Source organism: Rhinopithecus roxellana, chromosome 17 (genome assembly GCF_007565055.1).
Source record: "Rhinopithecus roxellana isolate Shanxi Qingling chromosome 17, ASM756505v1, whole genome shotgun sequence".
In the NCBI taxonomy this organism is placed as follows: domain Eukaryota; kingdom Metazoa; phylum Chordata; class Mammalia; order Primates; family Cercopithecidae; genus Rhinopithecus; species Rhinopithecus roxellana.
The window spans coordinates 78680494-78696645 of record NC_044565.1 but is presented as its reverse complement, the minus strand read 5'-3'; the positions used below and the strand labels follow the sequence as shown (position 1 = coordinate 78696645).

The 16152-nt window shown below is 43.3% G+C and overlaps 1 protein-coding gene across 2 annotated transcripts in view; it reads left to right on the top strand.

Moving 5' to 3' along the window:
• The first annotated feature begins 10484 nt into the window (after positions 1 to 10484).
• The window catches only part of FEZ2 (fasciculation and elongation protein zeta 2), a 46222-nt gene continuing 40554 nt past the window's right edge, over positions 10485 to 16152 (top strand). For both annotated transcript variants that reach the window (XM_010373232.2, XM_030920953.1), the window contains exon 1: positions 10485 to 10806. In XM_010373232.2, the coding sequence (XP_010371534.2) occupies positions 10535 to 10806 (272 nt within the window). In that variant the 5' untranslated portion in view covers positions 10485 to 10534. The remainder of the gene's footprint in view (positions 10807 to 16152) is intronic.

The following is a 16152-nucleotide window of genomic DNA, read 5'->3' as shown; positions in this document are numbered from 1 at the left end:
TTTACTCTTCTGACATTTTTGGAAGATGTCAGTGCTGTATTTCCTTATAGTGATCTTTGATTAAAGAATTTAATTTCAAAGAAGTAAATATTGTTTATTTTATTAGACACTGGAGATATGTCTCTGCTTCCAGGGTCATTTAGCATTTATTATTAAACACATATAAAAATCAATGCCTGTTTCATGGAGTATTAAAAGCACAGTCTTTTGCTAATGTCACCCTTTGCCTATGGGAGACTATTTTAATATCACTTTTAGATACAGAACAAACTTAGAGGCAAATCGATACTCAAAACAATTCAGAGTAACAAACAAATTCCACTTTATAAATCATTCATGGGTAGGATACCACCCATAATAATAGAAGCTTACAGAGGTCTCTCCTTTGTTTAAATACAAGAGTCTATCCACATGCTATTGTTTCTCTATGTATTTTACTGGGAGAATTGGAGAGGTATGTTCAGTTTCTTATACCATTTCTTGGGTGTTAATGACAAAGGAAATGGTCTCTAGTGCTTCTGAAATTTTGGTTGTTTTTACCCCATTCATGGAAGATTATTGAACTAAGGAGTAAAATCTTATCAGGAGTGAGCGGCTAGAGGACCTATTGTTTTTCCTATCAACATTTTCCATGAATGTGTAACACAAGTATCCCTATTTAGAGGGCTGGGAAATTGAGGTTTGTGGCAAAGCAAACTTGAATAACAAAGAGGAAATGAATAATTTAAAAATGTTTTTGACAAATAAAAATGATGATATATTACCATTAAGCCAGGTGTTCAGCAAAGGAGAAAGAATCCTTATTTGTCAAATACCAAAGCCCTACACTTGGCTGACTCAAATCAAAGCATCTCATAACAAAATATAACCTTGTTACCCTCAGCTTCTGAAGGTGAAGCAAAAGGCAGCATTACCTTGACCGTCTGTACTGCACTTTATCTCAAACTTACTTTATTCCACAGAACTGGTGTCTTTGGTCCTCTGTGATTTCCAGTAGTTAATACCCTCAATCCACCACACTTTCATAATGGGACCAGAGAGCTGGTGGATTTTTTCCCTTGATTTTTGACCTACATAAGGAACTGCATTGCATCCAGATCACAGCCTGGAAGTTTGGAGACATTTTCATTGAGATAGTTCCCATCTGTACGTCCATCCTCTAGTAACTATTTCTACTTGGCATTTATCTTGATTGGTGGTGTAAATGTACATTAATTACCGCTATGGTGATGCCAGGTGATCTCAAAGTTGAGTCTCATTGTACTGGAATAGCAAACTTCTTAAGCATTTATATTCTCACGAATTGATATTTATCAGGACACTGCTATTGTTTTTTTTTTTGTTGTTGTTGTTTGTTTTTTTTTTTTTTGTTTTTGTTTGAGACGGAGTCTTGCTCTGCCGCCCAGGCTGGAGTGCAGTGGCCGGATCTCAGCTCACTGCAAGCTCCGCCTCCCGGGTTTACGCCATTCTCCTGACTCAGCCTCCCGAGTAGCTGGGACTACAGGCGCCCGCCTCGTCGCCCGGCTAGTTTTTTGTATTTTTTAAAGTAGAGACAGGGTTTCACCATATTAGCCAGGATGGTCTCGATCTCCTGACCTCGTGATCCGCCCGTCTCGGCCTCCCAAAGTGCTGGGATTACAGGCTTGAGCCACAGCGCCCGGCCCCTATTGTTTTTGAAAGAAAGGGAAAGGGCTCCGTGTATGATGAGGTAGGGGGTGGGAACCATCTAGGAGAGACGAAAATTGAGGGCTGCAATGGTGTCTGTCCAAGGTGGTTAGAGCTAAAATTTGAATGGGTTGAATTTGCTAAAGTACACTAAGGAGAAAGCTCCCTTTCTCCTCCCATCCTTGTCTTTAAACATGAACTGTCCTATTTCCCTTCCACACTCCTGGCTGTCATCTTTGGCTGGAGCCCATGGGTTTTCAGTGACTTTCATATATAAGAACAGTCTTACTACTACGTGTGAAGAAGTCTGATTCAATGTAAATCACAACCTCTATCTTATATTTGTGTTAGCCTCCTGGCCTGCTTAGACCTGACCTGAAAACTGGTTTGCTCTTTCACTTTTCTCCATCACATCCTCCCCCACTCTGCATCCTCTTCCTGTTAGGTTGGGGTGGTCTCCTGCTGGGGTCTCCTCAACCCTGCTAACCCTTTTTGTGGGACCTTTTCTTTTTTTCTTTTCTTTTTCTTTCTTTCTTTTATTATTATTATACTTTAAGTTCTAGGGTACATGTGCACAACGTGCAGGTTTGTTACATATGTATACTTGTGCCATGTTGGTGTGCTGCACCCATCAACTCGTCGGCACCCATCAACTCGTCATTTACATCAGGTATAACTCCCAATGCCATCCCTCCCCCCTCCCCATAATAGGCCCCAGTGTGTGATGTTCCCCTTCCCAAGTCCAAGTGATCTCATTGTTCAGTTCCCACCTATGAGTGAGAACATGCGGTGTTTGGTTTTCTGTTCTTGCGATAGTTTGCTGAGAATGATGGTTTCCAGCTGCATCCATGTCCCTACAAAGGACACAAACTCATCCTTTTTTATGGCTGCATAGTATTCCATGGTGTATATGCGCCACATTTTCTTAATCCAGTCTGTCACTGATGGACATTGGGGTTGATTCCAAGTCTTTGCTATTGTGAATAGTGCCACAATGAACATACGTGTGCATGTGTCTTTAGAGCAGCATGATTTATAATCCTCTGGGTATATACCCAGTAATGGGATGGCTGGGTCATATGGTACTTCTAGTTCTAGATCCTTGAGGAATCGCCATACTGTTTTCCATAATGGTTGAACTAGTTTACAATCTTTGTGGGACCTTTTCAAGTTGACTCAAGTCTAGCTCTCCTCAGGGCTGTCTTTCCACTTGGCCCCAGGGAAAACCATGCATCCTTGCCCAACAGATGGTGTAAGCATGGGCTGCTCACTCTGTAGACCTCTGTCTCAGCACTGTCATCATGGGAAGCTCCCCACCCTCGTGCCTTCAGAGTTCTTTAGGCAAGAGTTAGCCTCAGTTTTTAACTTTCCACGTATCTCCTAACTCCAGGGGACTTCAATCAGGATCTCCTAAGAACTCCCTCATGGTGTCCTACTCTGGGCTCACAGGCGCAGCAGTGTCCAGGTCCTTCATCTAAGTAACCATCCAGCTGGAGAGGAAGACACTGTTTATTGATCCTTCTTGCAAGGTTGGCTCACACTCTGGTTCTTGGGAAGCCCTCACACTTGGCTTGAGTAGGGAGAACCCCAGACCCTCCTAATCTGGCTGCCAGTTCTGCATCTCAACGACTCGAATTATTCTTTAGAATTCCTAGTTTTCTCACCTGTAGGTGGGTCATAGGGTAGGCAGAAAGCTCTGGTTCTGCTTTCACTAGTATGTCACCCAGTTAACAGCCACTTGCTGTTATTTCTAGGAGAGAGCAATATTCAAGGCGACAAAGAAGCCAGAAGGAAGAAGAGAATCATAGCTGTCCCATCTCTGTGGAGACTGTCAGGAACCACTGGGATGACTATGGATGGTGTATCAGTCTGTGAGAGCTCCCATCGCAAAATGTCACAGACTGGGCAGCTGAAGCAAAAGAAATTCATTTCCTCACAGTTCTGGATGCTAGAAGTCTAAGACGAAGGTGTCAGCTGGGTTGGTTTCTGCTGAGGTGCTTCTCCTCGGCCTGCACAAGGTCACCATCTCACCTTGTCCTCATGTGGCCTCTCCTCTGTGTGACTGCATCCCTGCTGTTTTCTTGTGTGTCCAAATTTCCTCTGGATACCAGTCAGACTGGATTAGGGCACACTCTTAACAAATCTTCTTTTCTTTCTTTTATTATTATTATTTTTTTAATTTGAGACAGTCTCACTCTGTTGCCCAGGCTGGAGGGCAATGGTGCGATCCTGGCTCACTGCAACCTCCATCTCCTGGGTTCAAGTGATTCTCCTGCCTCAGCCTCATTAGTAGCTGGGATTATAGGCTCATGCCACCACGCCTGGCTAATATATATTTTGCATTTTTAGTAGAGATGGCATTTCATCATGTTGGCCAGGCTGGTCTCAAACTCCTGACCTCAAGTGAGTGATCCGCCCGCTTCGGTCTCCCAAAATGCAGGGATTACAGGTGAGCCACTGTGCCCATCCAAATATTCTTCATTTTAATTTAATCACATCTATGAATACTTTACCTCTCAATACAGTCATATTCTGAGGTGCTGGGGCTTACAGCTTCAACTATGGATTTTGAGGGGACACAGTTTAGCTCATAACAAAAGGAGAAGGCTGAGGCTGAGTTTAGCTGGCCCGTCTAGGTAGATGCAGTCTGGAGAGTGCCTGCTGTCTCCTGTGCCCACTTAGCCACAGAGCTGGGTACATCAACAGCACAATGTAGGCATCAGGGGTACCAAGAGTCTTGCATTTCCATGGCTGGGGGTTAATGAGATACTGAAATTCAGGCACTGGTGGTAATTCAGTTCATCACAAATCCCAGTTTGGTAAGACTTACAGACATTTGGGGTATATACTAATCCAGTTTTCCAAAGAGCAAATCAATCCTTTGGAGTTACAAAGTAACTGTCTCTGTCTTTACAACATGGAATAAAACTAACATTTCTTTCTTTAAGCAATAAGAACAAGGAATTAACAAATCTCCTATGCTAAACCCTTTAATACCAGATTAGAAACAACTAGCTTACTTTTATGTCTACCCTAGTCAAATGAGGCAGAAAATTGAGCAATTACATGTCTGTTTGCTTAAATTATGTAAACAATTTCTTAATAGGCTACTTTGTTTTGTTTCTGTAGACCAACACCCATCTGACTTAAGTGGGATATTTATTTAGCTACATAACATTTTGATTAAGCTATTTTGATGAGCAATATTGGCGCAGCTCTTTTGCTGTGAAGACATTTTGACCACACTTAGTAAGAAAAGAGAAGAGAAAACCCTACTAAACTTACAGCTTAAAAAGATTAAAATGTTTTATGTAAAATAGACATCCTCACCTTTAGTCCCACTTCATCCCCACCTTGTTTACAATGAAATTTTCCTTTTTTATAGACAGGAAATTTTAATACGTTTGAATATAAAAACTTAGGGGCAAGAATGCAAATGAAAAACACAGACCCAAGAAAATAAAATTTCAAAGGAATAGCACAGTTTAACACTCATCCTTTTTTTTTTTTTTTTAGGCCAAGTCTCACTGTTGCCCAGACTGGAGTGCAGTGGCGCAATCTCTGCTCACTGCAACCTCCGCCTCCCAGGTTCAAATGATTCTTGTGCCTCAGTCTCCCAAGTAGGCTGGGACTACAAGCATGAGTCATTATGCCCCGCTAATTTTTGGATTTTTAGTAGAGATGTGGTTGGCCAGGCTGGTCTCGAACTCCTGGCCTCAAGTAATCTGCCTGCCTCGGTCTCCCAAAGTGTTAGGATTACAGGCGTGAGCTACTGTGCCCGGCCTAATGCTCATTCTTAAACTACCCTCAGTGCAAATTTTGGCAGACTTATCTGGCTGATTTTGTGGAATATTGCTGGATAGTATGGTTCCCTTGTCCTAACACTTGAAACTAGAGACAATTTGGGACAAGTACTCTTATAAGAAATTTATATTAATAAGTATGCCAGAAAATAAAACGTAATGCTACCCAAATATAATCCAAGTCTCCCTGTTTCTTTTCAGCTGCAAACGCCTCTGAATTGTCTGTGTCCACTTCTCTCTATAAACCTATTGGTGCCTCTTTTGATGCCACCTAGTCTCCAGATGTGTCCTGTTACTCTATTACGGTGTGTCACCTACTGACAGTCATTCATTGTGCTCAATATAACTTTTTGCTTTTTTTCTTGCTTGTTTTCCCCCAGGTCAGTGTGAAGTGAACTTATTCCTATTTTCTTGAAGGTTCACAACTTTTTCTCTTTTCTTCATCTTTTTTTTTTTTTTTTTCCTGTATGGCCAAAGAAAGCTTTCCCATTTCCACTGATTTTCTTTTTCTTCTCAAATTAGTGCCTCAAATGCCTCTCTGAAAACTCAAGTCCACCAATGACAATAGTCTATTTTATTAATTTTGTATTACTTTCCAGTGAAGTTAATTTATATAACTGTAGTATAAAACACAGATTTAATCAAGAGGCAAAATAGGAGGGATGGTGAACAAATTATGATGTCAGATAAACAACTACTGCTAATGGTTGTTTCCATTTATTTTTAAGAGACCAGCATTTGATTACCCAGAACACAAGCAGGCATGCACTTGGCAGTGTTTTCCCTACCCAGCTATTGTGGTGCCTTGTATGGGTGCAGCCATGGCCAGTCACCTTGGTTCCTTCTCTTGGAGCCTGCTACTGCTTCTTCTCAAGGTGGTTCTGCCTGATCCAGGACACTGGCTTAATCATTAAAATGGAAGGTATGGCTGTTCACTAAAGATTTATCTCTATCAAACTTGAATGAACTGGAATGAAATATTCTTTATTACTAAATTCTAGATTGTGGTCTTTGTCTCCTCAACAGTTTCTTGATTTTTATTTTTTAAGAGACAGGGTCTTGCTCTGTCACCTAGGCTGAAGTGTAGTGGTGCTATCATAGCTCACTGTAATGAACTCCTGGGCTCAAGTGATCCACCTGCCTCAGCCTCCCAAGTAATTTGGACTACAGGCACATGCTACTATGTCTGGTTAATTTGATTTTTCTTTCTTTTTTTTTTTTTTACAGGAGAAAAAATGAAGAGAAGCTACTCTTTCCTTTTGGCAAGCAAGCAACCTTTCCTTAAATTATTGGGTCACCATAGAGATTTCCAAATTATTGTTACTTTTGTTTCATCAGCTGTTTTTTTTTTTTCCTTCTAGTTATAAATGATTTCAGCAGTTACCTTAGCTCTTCTCAATAAACTTTCATTTACATACCTTCTCATTATTTTACTGTTGCTTTATAATGCCTCTGGCCTTTGCTAAGTATGGTACTTCGACAACAAGATATTTTTTGGTTTTGTATTCAGTTTCTTTTGCAGTTCTTATATTTTCTAACTGATTATACTTTTAGGTGGTGCTATGGTGTGAATGTGTCCCCTAAAGTTTTGTGTTGGAAACTTCATCCCCAATGCAACAGTTTTGAGAGGTGTTTGGATAACGGGGACCTTTGAGAGGTGTTTGGATCATGAGGGACAATGCCCTCATGTATGAATTAACAGCATCATCCCAGAAGCGTGTTAGTTATGGCAGAAGTAGATTTCTGATAAATGAATCAGTCTGACCTTCCTTCTCTCCCTGCTCTCTCACACTCTCTTGCCCTTCCACCTTCTGCCCTGAGATGACACAACATGAAAGCCCTCACCAGATGTCAGCACCGTAATCCTGGACTTTCTCGCCTCCAGAACTGTGAGAAATCAATTTCTTTATAAATTACTCAGTCTGTGGGATTCTGTGATAGCAACATAAAATGGACCAAGACAGGTGGCCTATATGTTGAATAATTGATTTTTAAATTTTTTGTTATGTAAACTTCCACTCTGATATATATGTGCAAAATTTAAGTACATTGTCAAAACAGAAAAGTAACCTTTTCCGTCTTAAATGATTAATATCCATATAATACTCAAGTGCTATAAATCTCTCTTTAAAAGTTCTTCTATATTCTCTTTCTAATTTTGAATCAAGGGCTGAAAATTAATTCAACAGGCTAACTTTTCTTAATATATCAAGTGAGTAAGCATGTTTACATGTGTTCGTTTTCTTATGGCCTGCAGGAGTTGGTAGGAAATAAAAGGTCCAAAATAAATAGATTTTGGTGGACATATTAGTAGAAGCAGGTTATGTGAGATATAACAAAGTGAAAGAACCTCCTCGTAATTGGAAGCTTTTGGGTATTGATGGACTGATCAAAACAGGTGAGGCTGGCAGGAAGCCTGTGGTGTTTCTAGATTTGTGGCAGTGTAGGAAGCTAGAATTTGGCTGATGGGTAGGAGAGTTACTGGGAAATGAGCTAAGCTTGCTGTCAGGAATTATTAAGTGAAGGGGTTTATAGAACAGTAACTTGGAGCTGGATTCTCTTAAAGAAGTCTGTGCCCAGTACCAAAGGAACTAAAGGAAAGGGTGGGGATAAGGGAATGGGGCCACGACCTGGGTGGAACATGGTCTCTCCTCCTCTAGGATGATTTGGAAAGCTGTGGAGCAACCTGAAGTCCCCAGACACACATGGGAAGAGAGGTGTGTGGAAGGCATTGAAGAGAAACATTGCTACTTTATAATTTTATCTGGTTACAAACATTTAAACAGTTTAAATTTACAAGTATTTATACAGTTTTCTGCTGTTATGTGTTTGTGTTTACAGTAACTATTTAAAATCTACCAGAGCACCAATTAACAATTTATTCCACTCTATGGTTTCTTTCTAATCTAATTGCTCTGTCCCTATAAAGTGTCAAAATTATAGATAAATACAGTGTTTTCTCACAGACACATCTATTTGGAGCCTTCCTATGATAGCGTTGAGTGCCAAGGTTACCATGAGTGTGCAAACATGAGTTGACCAAGAAAAGTGATTTTCATCTTGTTTTCCCAAAGGGATATTCAAAATGCATAGGGTAATATAAAGTAATTTCTATTTAATTAAAAGTAAAAAGCATCCTGTGTAAGAAATTTGACTAAAATAAAATTCTAATACTCCTGGAGCTAAACTAGAGGCAATTTATTTAAAAACATCTGAAAATGTTGACAGTGTTACATTTGGGTTCTAAGAGCAATCATTTCCACTCACATGTGGACACAGCATAACAGGTAAATGGAAATATGAATCAAGAAAAATAAATTAATTTTATCTTAGCCATGTACACAATTTAGAGAGTCTGCATCAACTAGATAGTTTCATCATAACTTTGTGTGTATAGTCGAACACCTGGAGAAAAATAGCTCTTTGATACTTTGGAGCATTACTTTTGAGTAACGTTCAGATAGCTGAGTCAGAATGTTTTCTCATCAATCCAAAAGCTATTGTTCACTGTTGACTAATTAGTTCTAGTTTTCGGCTAACTGGGGATCAACATCCACTCCCTTCATGGTTTCAAAGGAAATAGGGAACAACATTTCCTTTAATTATCAACAGTATCTTAGGCTTAATCACAGAACTACTTTATTTGATATGGGACAAATCCCTAAAGTAAAACACAACATTTATTGGACTAGTAAAGAAGAAAATGTTGGTATTAACATGTATTCATGAAAATGTGTTTCCGTGCTGCCAAGAGATGGACAAAGCATACTGGGAAAAACTTATTTTCTATTACTAACTTCAGATTTATTTTTCAAACTATGAGCTTGTCTTTCATCACCTAACCAGCTCCACCTTCTAAGTGAAGTATTTGATCATGCCACTCCAGAGATGTCACTCTTCTCAACTACTGAGCATTCATTGCCTCTACACATTCATACTTCCTTATGATATTTACTTTTTCCTCCCTTTAAAAACACTTTTTTTTGACTGAGCCTAGCTCTTTTGCCCAGGCTGGAGTACAGTGGTGCAATCTTGGCTCACTGCACCCTCTGCCTCCCAGGTTCAAGGGATTCTCCTGCCTCAGCCTCCCGAGTAGCTGGGATTATAGGCGTGTGCCAACATGTTTGGCTAGATTTTGTATTTTTTGTAGAGGCGGGGGTTTCACCATTTTGGCCAGGCTGGTCTCGAACTCCTGACCTCAAGCTATCGGTCAACCTCGGCCTGCCAAAATGCTGGGATTATAGGCATGAGCCGCCGCGCCCGGCCTCCTCCGATTTTTTTGTATTGTAGTAAAATACACACAAAATTACCATCTTAACCATTTGTAAGTGTCAGTGGCATTCAGCACATTACCATTGTCGTGGAACCATCACCACCATCCATCTCCATAACTCTTTCCATCTTGCAAAACTGAACCGCCCAATCACACTTTTTATGAGGTCTAAATAATTTCTTATTACTCTTATCACTCCGACATTGTAAGCCCTGTGCATGCGGCACCCAAGTATTAGTTATACATATAGGGTACCTACTACTAGGCATTGTTCTAAGTGCTTTGCAAATGTTAACTGGCATAATTATTTATCTTTGTATGTTCTGCAGGATCTAGCAGGTGCTTTGCATGTGAGAGCCAAAATATTTGAGGAATGAATTTCGGTACCACTTAAACACTTCCCAGTGACTCTGGCTGTTATTCTGGTTGATAAGTTAGGAAAGGAGCAGGTTACCTTGGGGAAAACGACTTTCGGGGCGTAATCTGATACTAGGTCGCAAGTTTAAAGAAGTCCTTTATTTTAGCCACATTTAGGCCAGGTTTCTAATAAGGGAAGCTAAGAGGGAAGTTATTCCTAAATGATAGAGAATATAGGAAGTGACTCAAGGCAGTTAAGGTCTTGGGTTTCTAGGAGCACCGCGTTCAACTACACGAAGACTCTGGCAACGCGGAGACCCAGGGATGGGGCAGCCTGGGATCTGTCCGCCGGGTGGTGGGCGGGGGCGGGGTTTCAGGCAGGGGCGGAGCCGGGCTGGGCCGGTCGGGGCGGGGCGCGCGACTGCTCCGGGCGGCGATGGCGGCGGACGGGGACTGGCAGGATTTCTATGAGTTCCAGGAGCCGGCCCGGAGCCTCCTGGACCAGGAGAACTGTAACGCGAGCCCCGAGGCCGGGACGGGGGCGGGGGCGGGGGCCGGGGCGCGCGGGGGCGCCGACGGTTTCCCGGCCCTGGCCTGCAGCTTGGAGGAGAAGCTGAGCCTGTGCTTCCGCCCCTCGGATCCGGGCGCCGAGCCCCCGAGGGCGGCCGTGCGGCCCATCACGGAGCGCAGCCTCCTGCAGGGGGACGAGTGAGTGCGGGCCCCGGCCGGGAGCGGGCGGGAGCCTCCCCTGCCCCTCGCCCGACCAGCCGACCCGCCGGCCGCAGCTCCTCCTAACGCTCTCCTTCCGCCTCCATGGACGCGGGAGTCCCCGCCCTCTCGCCTCTTTCCTCGGGCCCTCGGCCTCTGCTCGCCCAGCGATTTAAATCCCCTGCCCCCCGCCCGCCAAGCGCCCTGAAAACCTCCGCCTCGGTGCCTCCCGCCCTCCTTCCTGCAAACCAAACCCTCGTTTGCTTTAGAGGGGAATCGCCAGTGCAGAGCCCATAGTTTGAGACGGCATCTCCCGGGGCACGTGTGTCGCCATTCATTCACTCAAGTCGCATTTATTAAGCACCTGCTGAGTGCCAGACGCTGCTTCGCACAGGGAACACCAAAACGACTGGACATTGTCCCTCCCAAGTTAGGACACGACGTAGGATGGGAGATAGATGTGTAAACAAATATTTGTATGGATGTAATTAGTGCTGCAATGGTTATATGCACCAAATGTGGGAGACTTAAAAGCGTATGTCTGGGGGAGAGTCAGGAAAGACTATAGAGAAATGTGCAAACGAGATCTGACTGATGAGTGGGAGTGTGCCTGGCAGGTGGAAAAAAGTCTTACTTTCAAGGTGGAGTATATTGCCTGTGCATAATTACCAACGAGCGAGGCAGCATTTAGGGCACAGGAATCTGTGGGACCCATCCGAGAGCCCTGGTAGAGTGCGAGCCGCCACAGAGACGAAAACGAAGGGCCCTGCTTACTGATGGTAACGATCGCATGGTCTGTTGGGGAGACCAAGGCATACACAAGTAATATTAATAATTACAGAATCACCTAAGTGCAATGATGGAGGTTCATGGGGATTTGTGAAAGCTGGGGGAGGGGAGGCGCAGAGTTCCTGAGGGCACTTTTTAAACCTCCCTGAGCCGCAATTATAATTTGGTTAAGAGTTGTAATTAGGTACCATGGTCTTACCCCCAAAAGTAGGTAAATAGGAATGGTGAGAGTAAGGGAACTTGAGCATGTTGTGTATATAGGGGGAGAGGAACCTCCGGAGAGGCTGAAGGTAAAATGAGTGGAATAAGATTGGGTGCGGTGACTCACACCTGTGATCCCAGCACTTTGGGAGGCTGTGGTGAGAGGATGGCTTGCTTCCAACATTTCGAGACCAGACTGGGCAATATAGTGAAACCTGGTCTTTACAAGAAAATTTAAAGAATGGAGTTCCATTTTAAATTAATGGAAAATTTAAAGAATTAATGGCGCATGCCTGTGGTCCCACGGACCCAGCTGCTCAGGAGGCTGAGGTGGAGGGATTACTTGAGTTCGGGAGGCGAAGGTTGCAGTGAGCCGTCATCGCACAACTGCACTCTAGCCTGGGTGACAGAGTGAGACTTTGTCTCAAAAATGAGGACATGAAAAGGAATGGATTTTCAGAGCATTAATGGGATGGAGAGACTCTTAGAGGTTAGGGAAGAAGTTCTGAGAGACAGGGCAGGAGTTACAGGCATGGAAAGGAGTTTCCAGCCTGATTGTCTCCTTTCTTTGAAACAAACAGATTTATCAGGAATAAGGTAGGAAGCTTGAAAAGACAGCTTTGGGAGTGGGGCCTGTATACATGGCTGAGCAGTGGCGCAGGCCCACCAGTGTTTGGAGACTATCTCCTTTTATTGGTTCCTCTGTACTGTGTTCTGCCCAGGTGTGGAGAAGGGAAAAATTTATAACTGGATTTTATACACACGTGCATGCAGTCAGTAGCAAAAGATGACATTTTTGGAAGCCTGTTTCCAAAGAGAAGATAATTTTATGTGTATGTAGATTTAGATACTTTGAATCACTAAACCCGGGACACATTCTGGATTTAAAAATTAGTGTAGGTTTATTATGTATTTGGGTTTATCAAGAGTAGCTGACTTAAGTCAATTAGAGGATTGCATGTAGATCATTACGAGTCTTTATTTCACTTAGACTGTCAGGAAAGTAGGTTATTTTAGCCTTTGCTTAAAAATATGTTGTTGCTCTTGTTCATGGTATTTAGTAGATGGTATGTTGGTGGTAATTCGTGTCTCTTGACTTGGGAATGCATAAGAAATCTCTTTTTCAGGAGTTGGGAGCTGGTCATCACTGGCATTGTTTCTTTTATATTACAGAAACATACTCACCATTGCTTGATAGTCTGTTCCAGCTCCCTTTTCACTAGGTAGAATTGATAATTGTTTTACTCAGATATTGCTGTGCTTTAGGTCAGGGGGTCCCCAACCCCTGGTCCACAGACCGGTACTGGAACTGAGCCACACAACAGGAGGTGAGTGGTTGAGTGAGTGAGCAAAGCTTCATCTGTATTTCCAGCTCCTCCCCATTGCTTGCATTACCACCTGAGCCACCTCCTGTCAGATCAGCCGCAGCATTAGGTAGGATCTAATAGGATTTAGAACTGCGCAGGTGTGGGATCTAGTTTGCAGATACCTTATGAGAATCTAATGCCTGATGATCTGTCACTGTCTCCCCTCACCCCCAGATAGGACCATCTAGTTGCAGGAAAACAAGCTCAGGGCTCCCACTGATTCTACATTATGGTGAGTTGTATAATTATTTCATTATATATGATAATATAATAATAATAGAAATAAAGTGCACCATAAATGTAATGTGCTTGAATCACCCCAAAACCCTCCCCGACCCCTGGCACTTTATTTAACTTCTCTGAGCCTCAGCTTTTGTTTTGGTTAAATATGGATTGTATTATCTACTGAGGTTTTACTTATAAGAGTATTCTGCAGGATTCAATGTTGGTAGGACTTTGACCTCCTTGCAAAAGAGCTGTCCTGACCATTGTTTACAACTGGTTGTAATGCTTTGTGATAAAGATGAAGGCAGTTCATATGTCTTGACTGCAGAATTCTAGAAATCTTTCACTAGAGTTGCCTCTGTCCTTCCAACTACCATTGTTTTGACCTTGGTGGAGACTGTTAATTGGCTTTCATTTTCTTGGAAGATCAAAGTCACCGACAGGTGCTTCTAAGTGAAGTATTCCTTCCCATTTGCCTTTTTCTTATAGCCTCGTTTAAGAAGGAGCGAATAAGCAGACAAAGCAAATGCCTCAAATTCTGGATTGTCTTCACCTGCTAGTGTATCCTACTCAAGTTCCTGACCAGGATTAGGTCTATAGTCAGTGATATGGTTTGGCTGTGTCCCCACCCAAATCTCAACTTGAATTGTATCTCCCAGAATTCCCACGTGGTGTGGGAGGGTTCCAGGGGGAGGTAATTGAATCATGGGGGCTGGTCTTTCCTGTGGTATTCTCGTGATAGTGAATACCTCTTACAAGATCTGATGGGCTTATTAGGGGTTTCAGCTTTTGCTCCTTCCTCATTTTCCCTTGCTGCCGCCATGCAAGAAGTGCATTTTGCCCCCTGCCATGATTCTTAGGCCTCCCCAGCCATGTGGAACTGTAAGTCCAATTAAACCTTTTTTTCTTCCCAGTCTTGGGTATGTCTTTATCAGCTGCATGAAAATGGACTAATACAGTAAATTGGTACCAGGAGAGTGGGGCGTTGCTGAAAAGATACCTGAAAATCTGGAAACGACTTTGGAACTGGGTAACAGGTAGAGATTGGAGTAGTTTGAAGGGCTCAGAAGACAGGAAAATGTGGGAAAGTTTGGAACTTCCTGGAGACTTGTTGAATGGCTTTCCCAAAATGCTGACAGCAATATGGACAATAAAATCCAGGCTGAGGTGGTCTCAGATGGAGATGAGGAAGTTGTTGGGAACTGGAGCAAAGGTGACCCTTGTTATGTTTTAGCAAAGAGAACTGGTGGCATTTTGCCCCTGCCCAAGAGATTTGTGGAACTTTGAACTTGAGGGAGATGAGTTAGGGTATCTGGCAGAAAAAATTTTTAAGCAGTAAAGCATTCAAGAGGTGACTTGGGTGCTATTAAAGATATTCAGTTTTATAAGGGAAGCAAAGCATAAAAGTTGGGAAAATTTGCAGCCTGACTATGCAATAGAAAAAAACTCCTTCCATTTTCTGGGGAGAAATTCAAGCCAGCTGCAGAAATTTGCGTAAGTAGCAAGGAGCCTGATGTTAATCCACGTGATCATGGGGGCAAATGTCTCCAGGCCTTGTCAGAGACCTTTATGGCAGCTCCTCCCATCACAGGCCTGGAGGCCCAAAAAGGAAAAAGTGGTTTCGTGGACTGGGCCTAGGGTCCGTCTGCTCTGTGCAGGCTAGGGACTTGGTGCCCTGTGTCCCAGCTGCTCCAGCCGTGGCTGAAAGGGGCCAATGTACAGCTCAGGCTGTGGCTTCAGAGGGTACACGCCCCAAGCCTTGGCAGCTTCCATGTGATATTGAGCCCTTGGGTGCACAGAGGTCAAGAATTGAGGTTTGGGAACTTCCTCCTAGATTTCAGAAGATGTATGGAAATGACTGGATGCCCAGGCAAAAGTTTGTTGCAGGGGTGAGGCCTTCATGGAGAACCTCTGCTAGGGCAGTGTGGAAGGGAAATGTGGGATTGGAGCCCCCACACAGAGTCCCTTTTGGGGTACTGCCTAGTGGAGCTGTGAGAAGAGGTCCACTGTCCTCTAGACCCCAGAATGGTAGATCCACCTACAGCTTGCACCATGTGGCTGGAAAAGCCGCAGACATTCAACACCAGCTTGTGAAAGCAGTGGGGAAGGAGGCTATACCCTGCAAAGCCACAGGGGCAGAGTTGCCTAAGACCATGGGAACCTATCTTTTGCGTCAGCGTGTCCTGGAGTCAAAGGAGATCATTTTGGAGCTTTAAGTTTTGACTGCCACACTGGATTTCAGACTTGCATGGGCCCTGTAACCCCTTTGTTTTGGCCAATTTCTCCCATTTGGAACAGCCGTATTTACCCAATACCTGTACCCGCATTGTATCTGGGAAGTAACTAGCTTGCTTTTGATATTACAGGCTTGTAGGTGGAAGGGACTTGCCTTGTCTCAGATGAGACTTTGGACTGTAGACTTTTGGGTTAATGCTGAAATGAGTTAAGACTTTGGGGGACTGTTGGGAAGGCATAATTTGTTTTGAAATGTGAGGACATGAGATTTGGAGGGGCCAGGGGCAGAATGATATGGTTTGGCTGTGTCCCCATCCAGATCTCAACTTGAATTGTATCTTCCAGAATTCCCACATGTTGTGGGAGGGACCCAGTGGAGGTAATTGAATCACGGGGGCTGGTCTTTCCTGAGCTTTTCTCGTGATAGTGAGTACGTCTCATGAGATCTGATGGGTTTATCAGGGATTTCTGCTTTTGCATCTTCCTCATTTTCTCTTGCTGCTGCCATGTGTGAAGTGCCTTTTTCCTC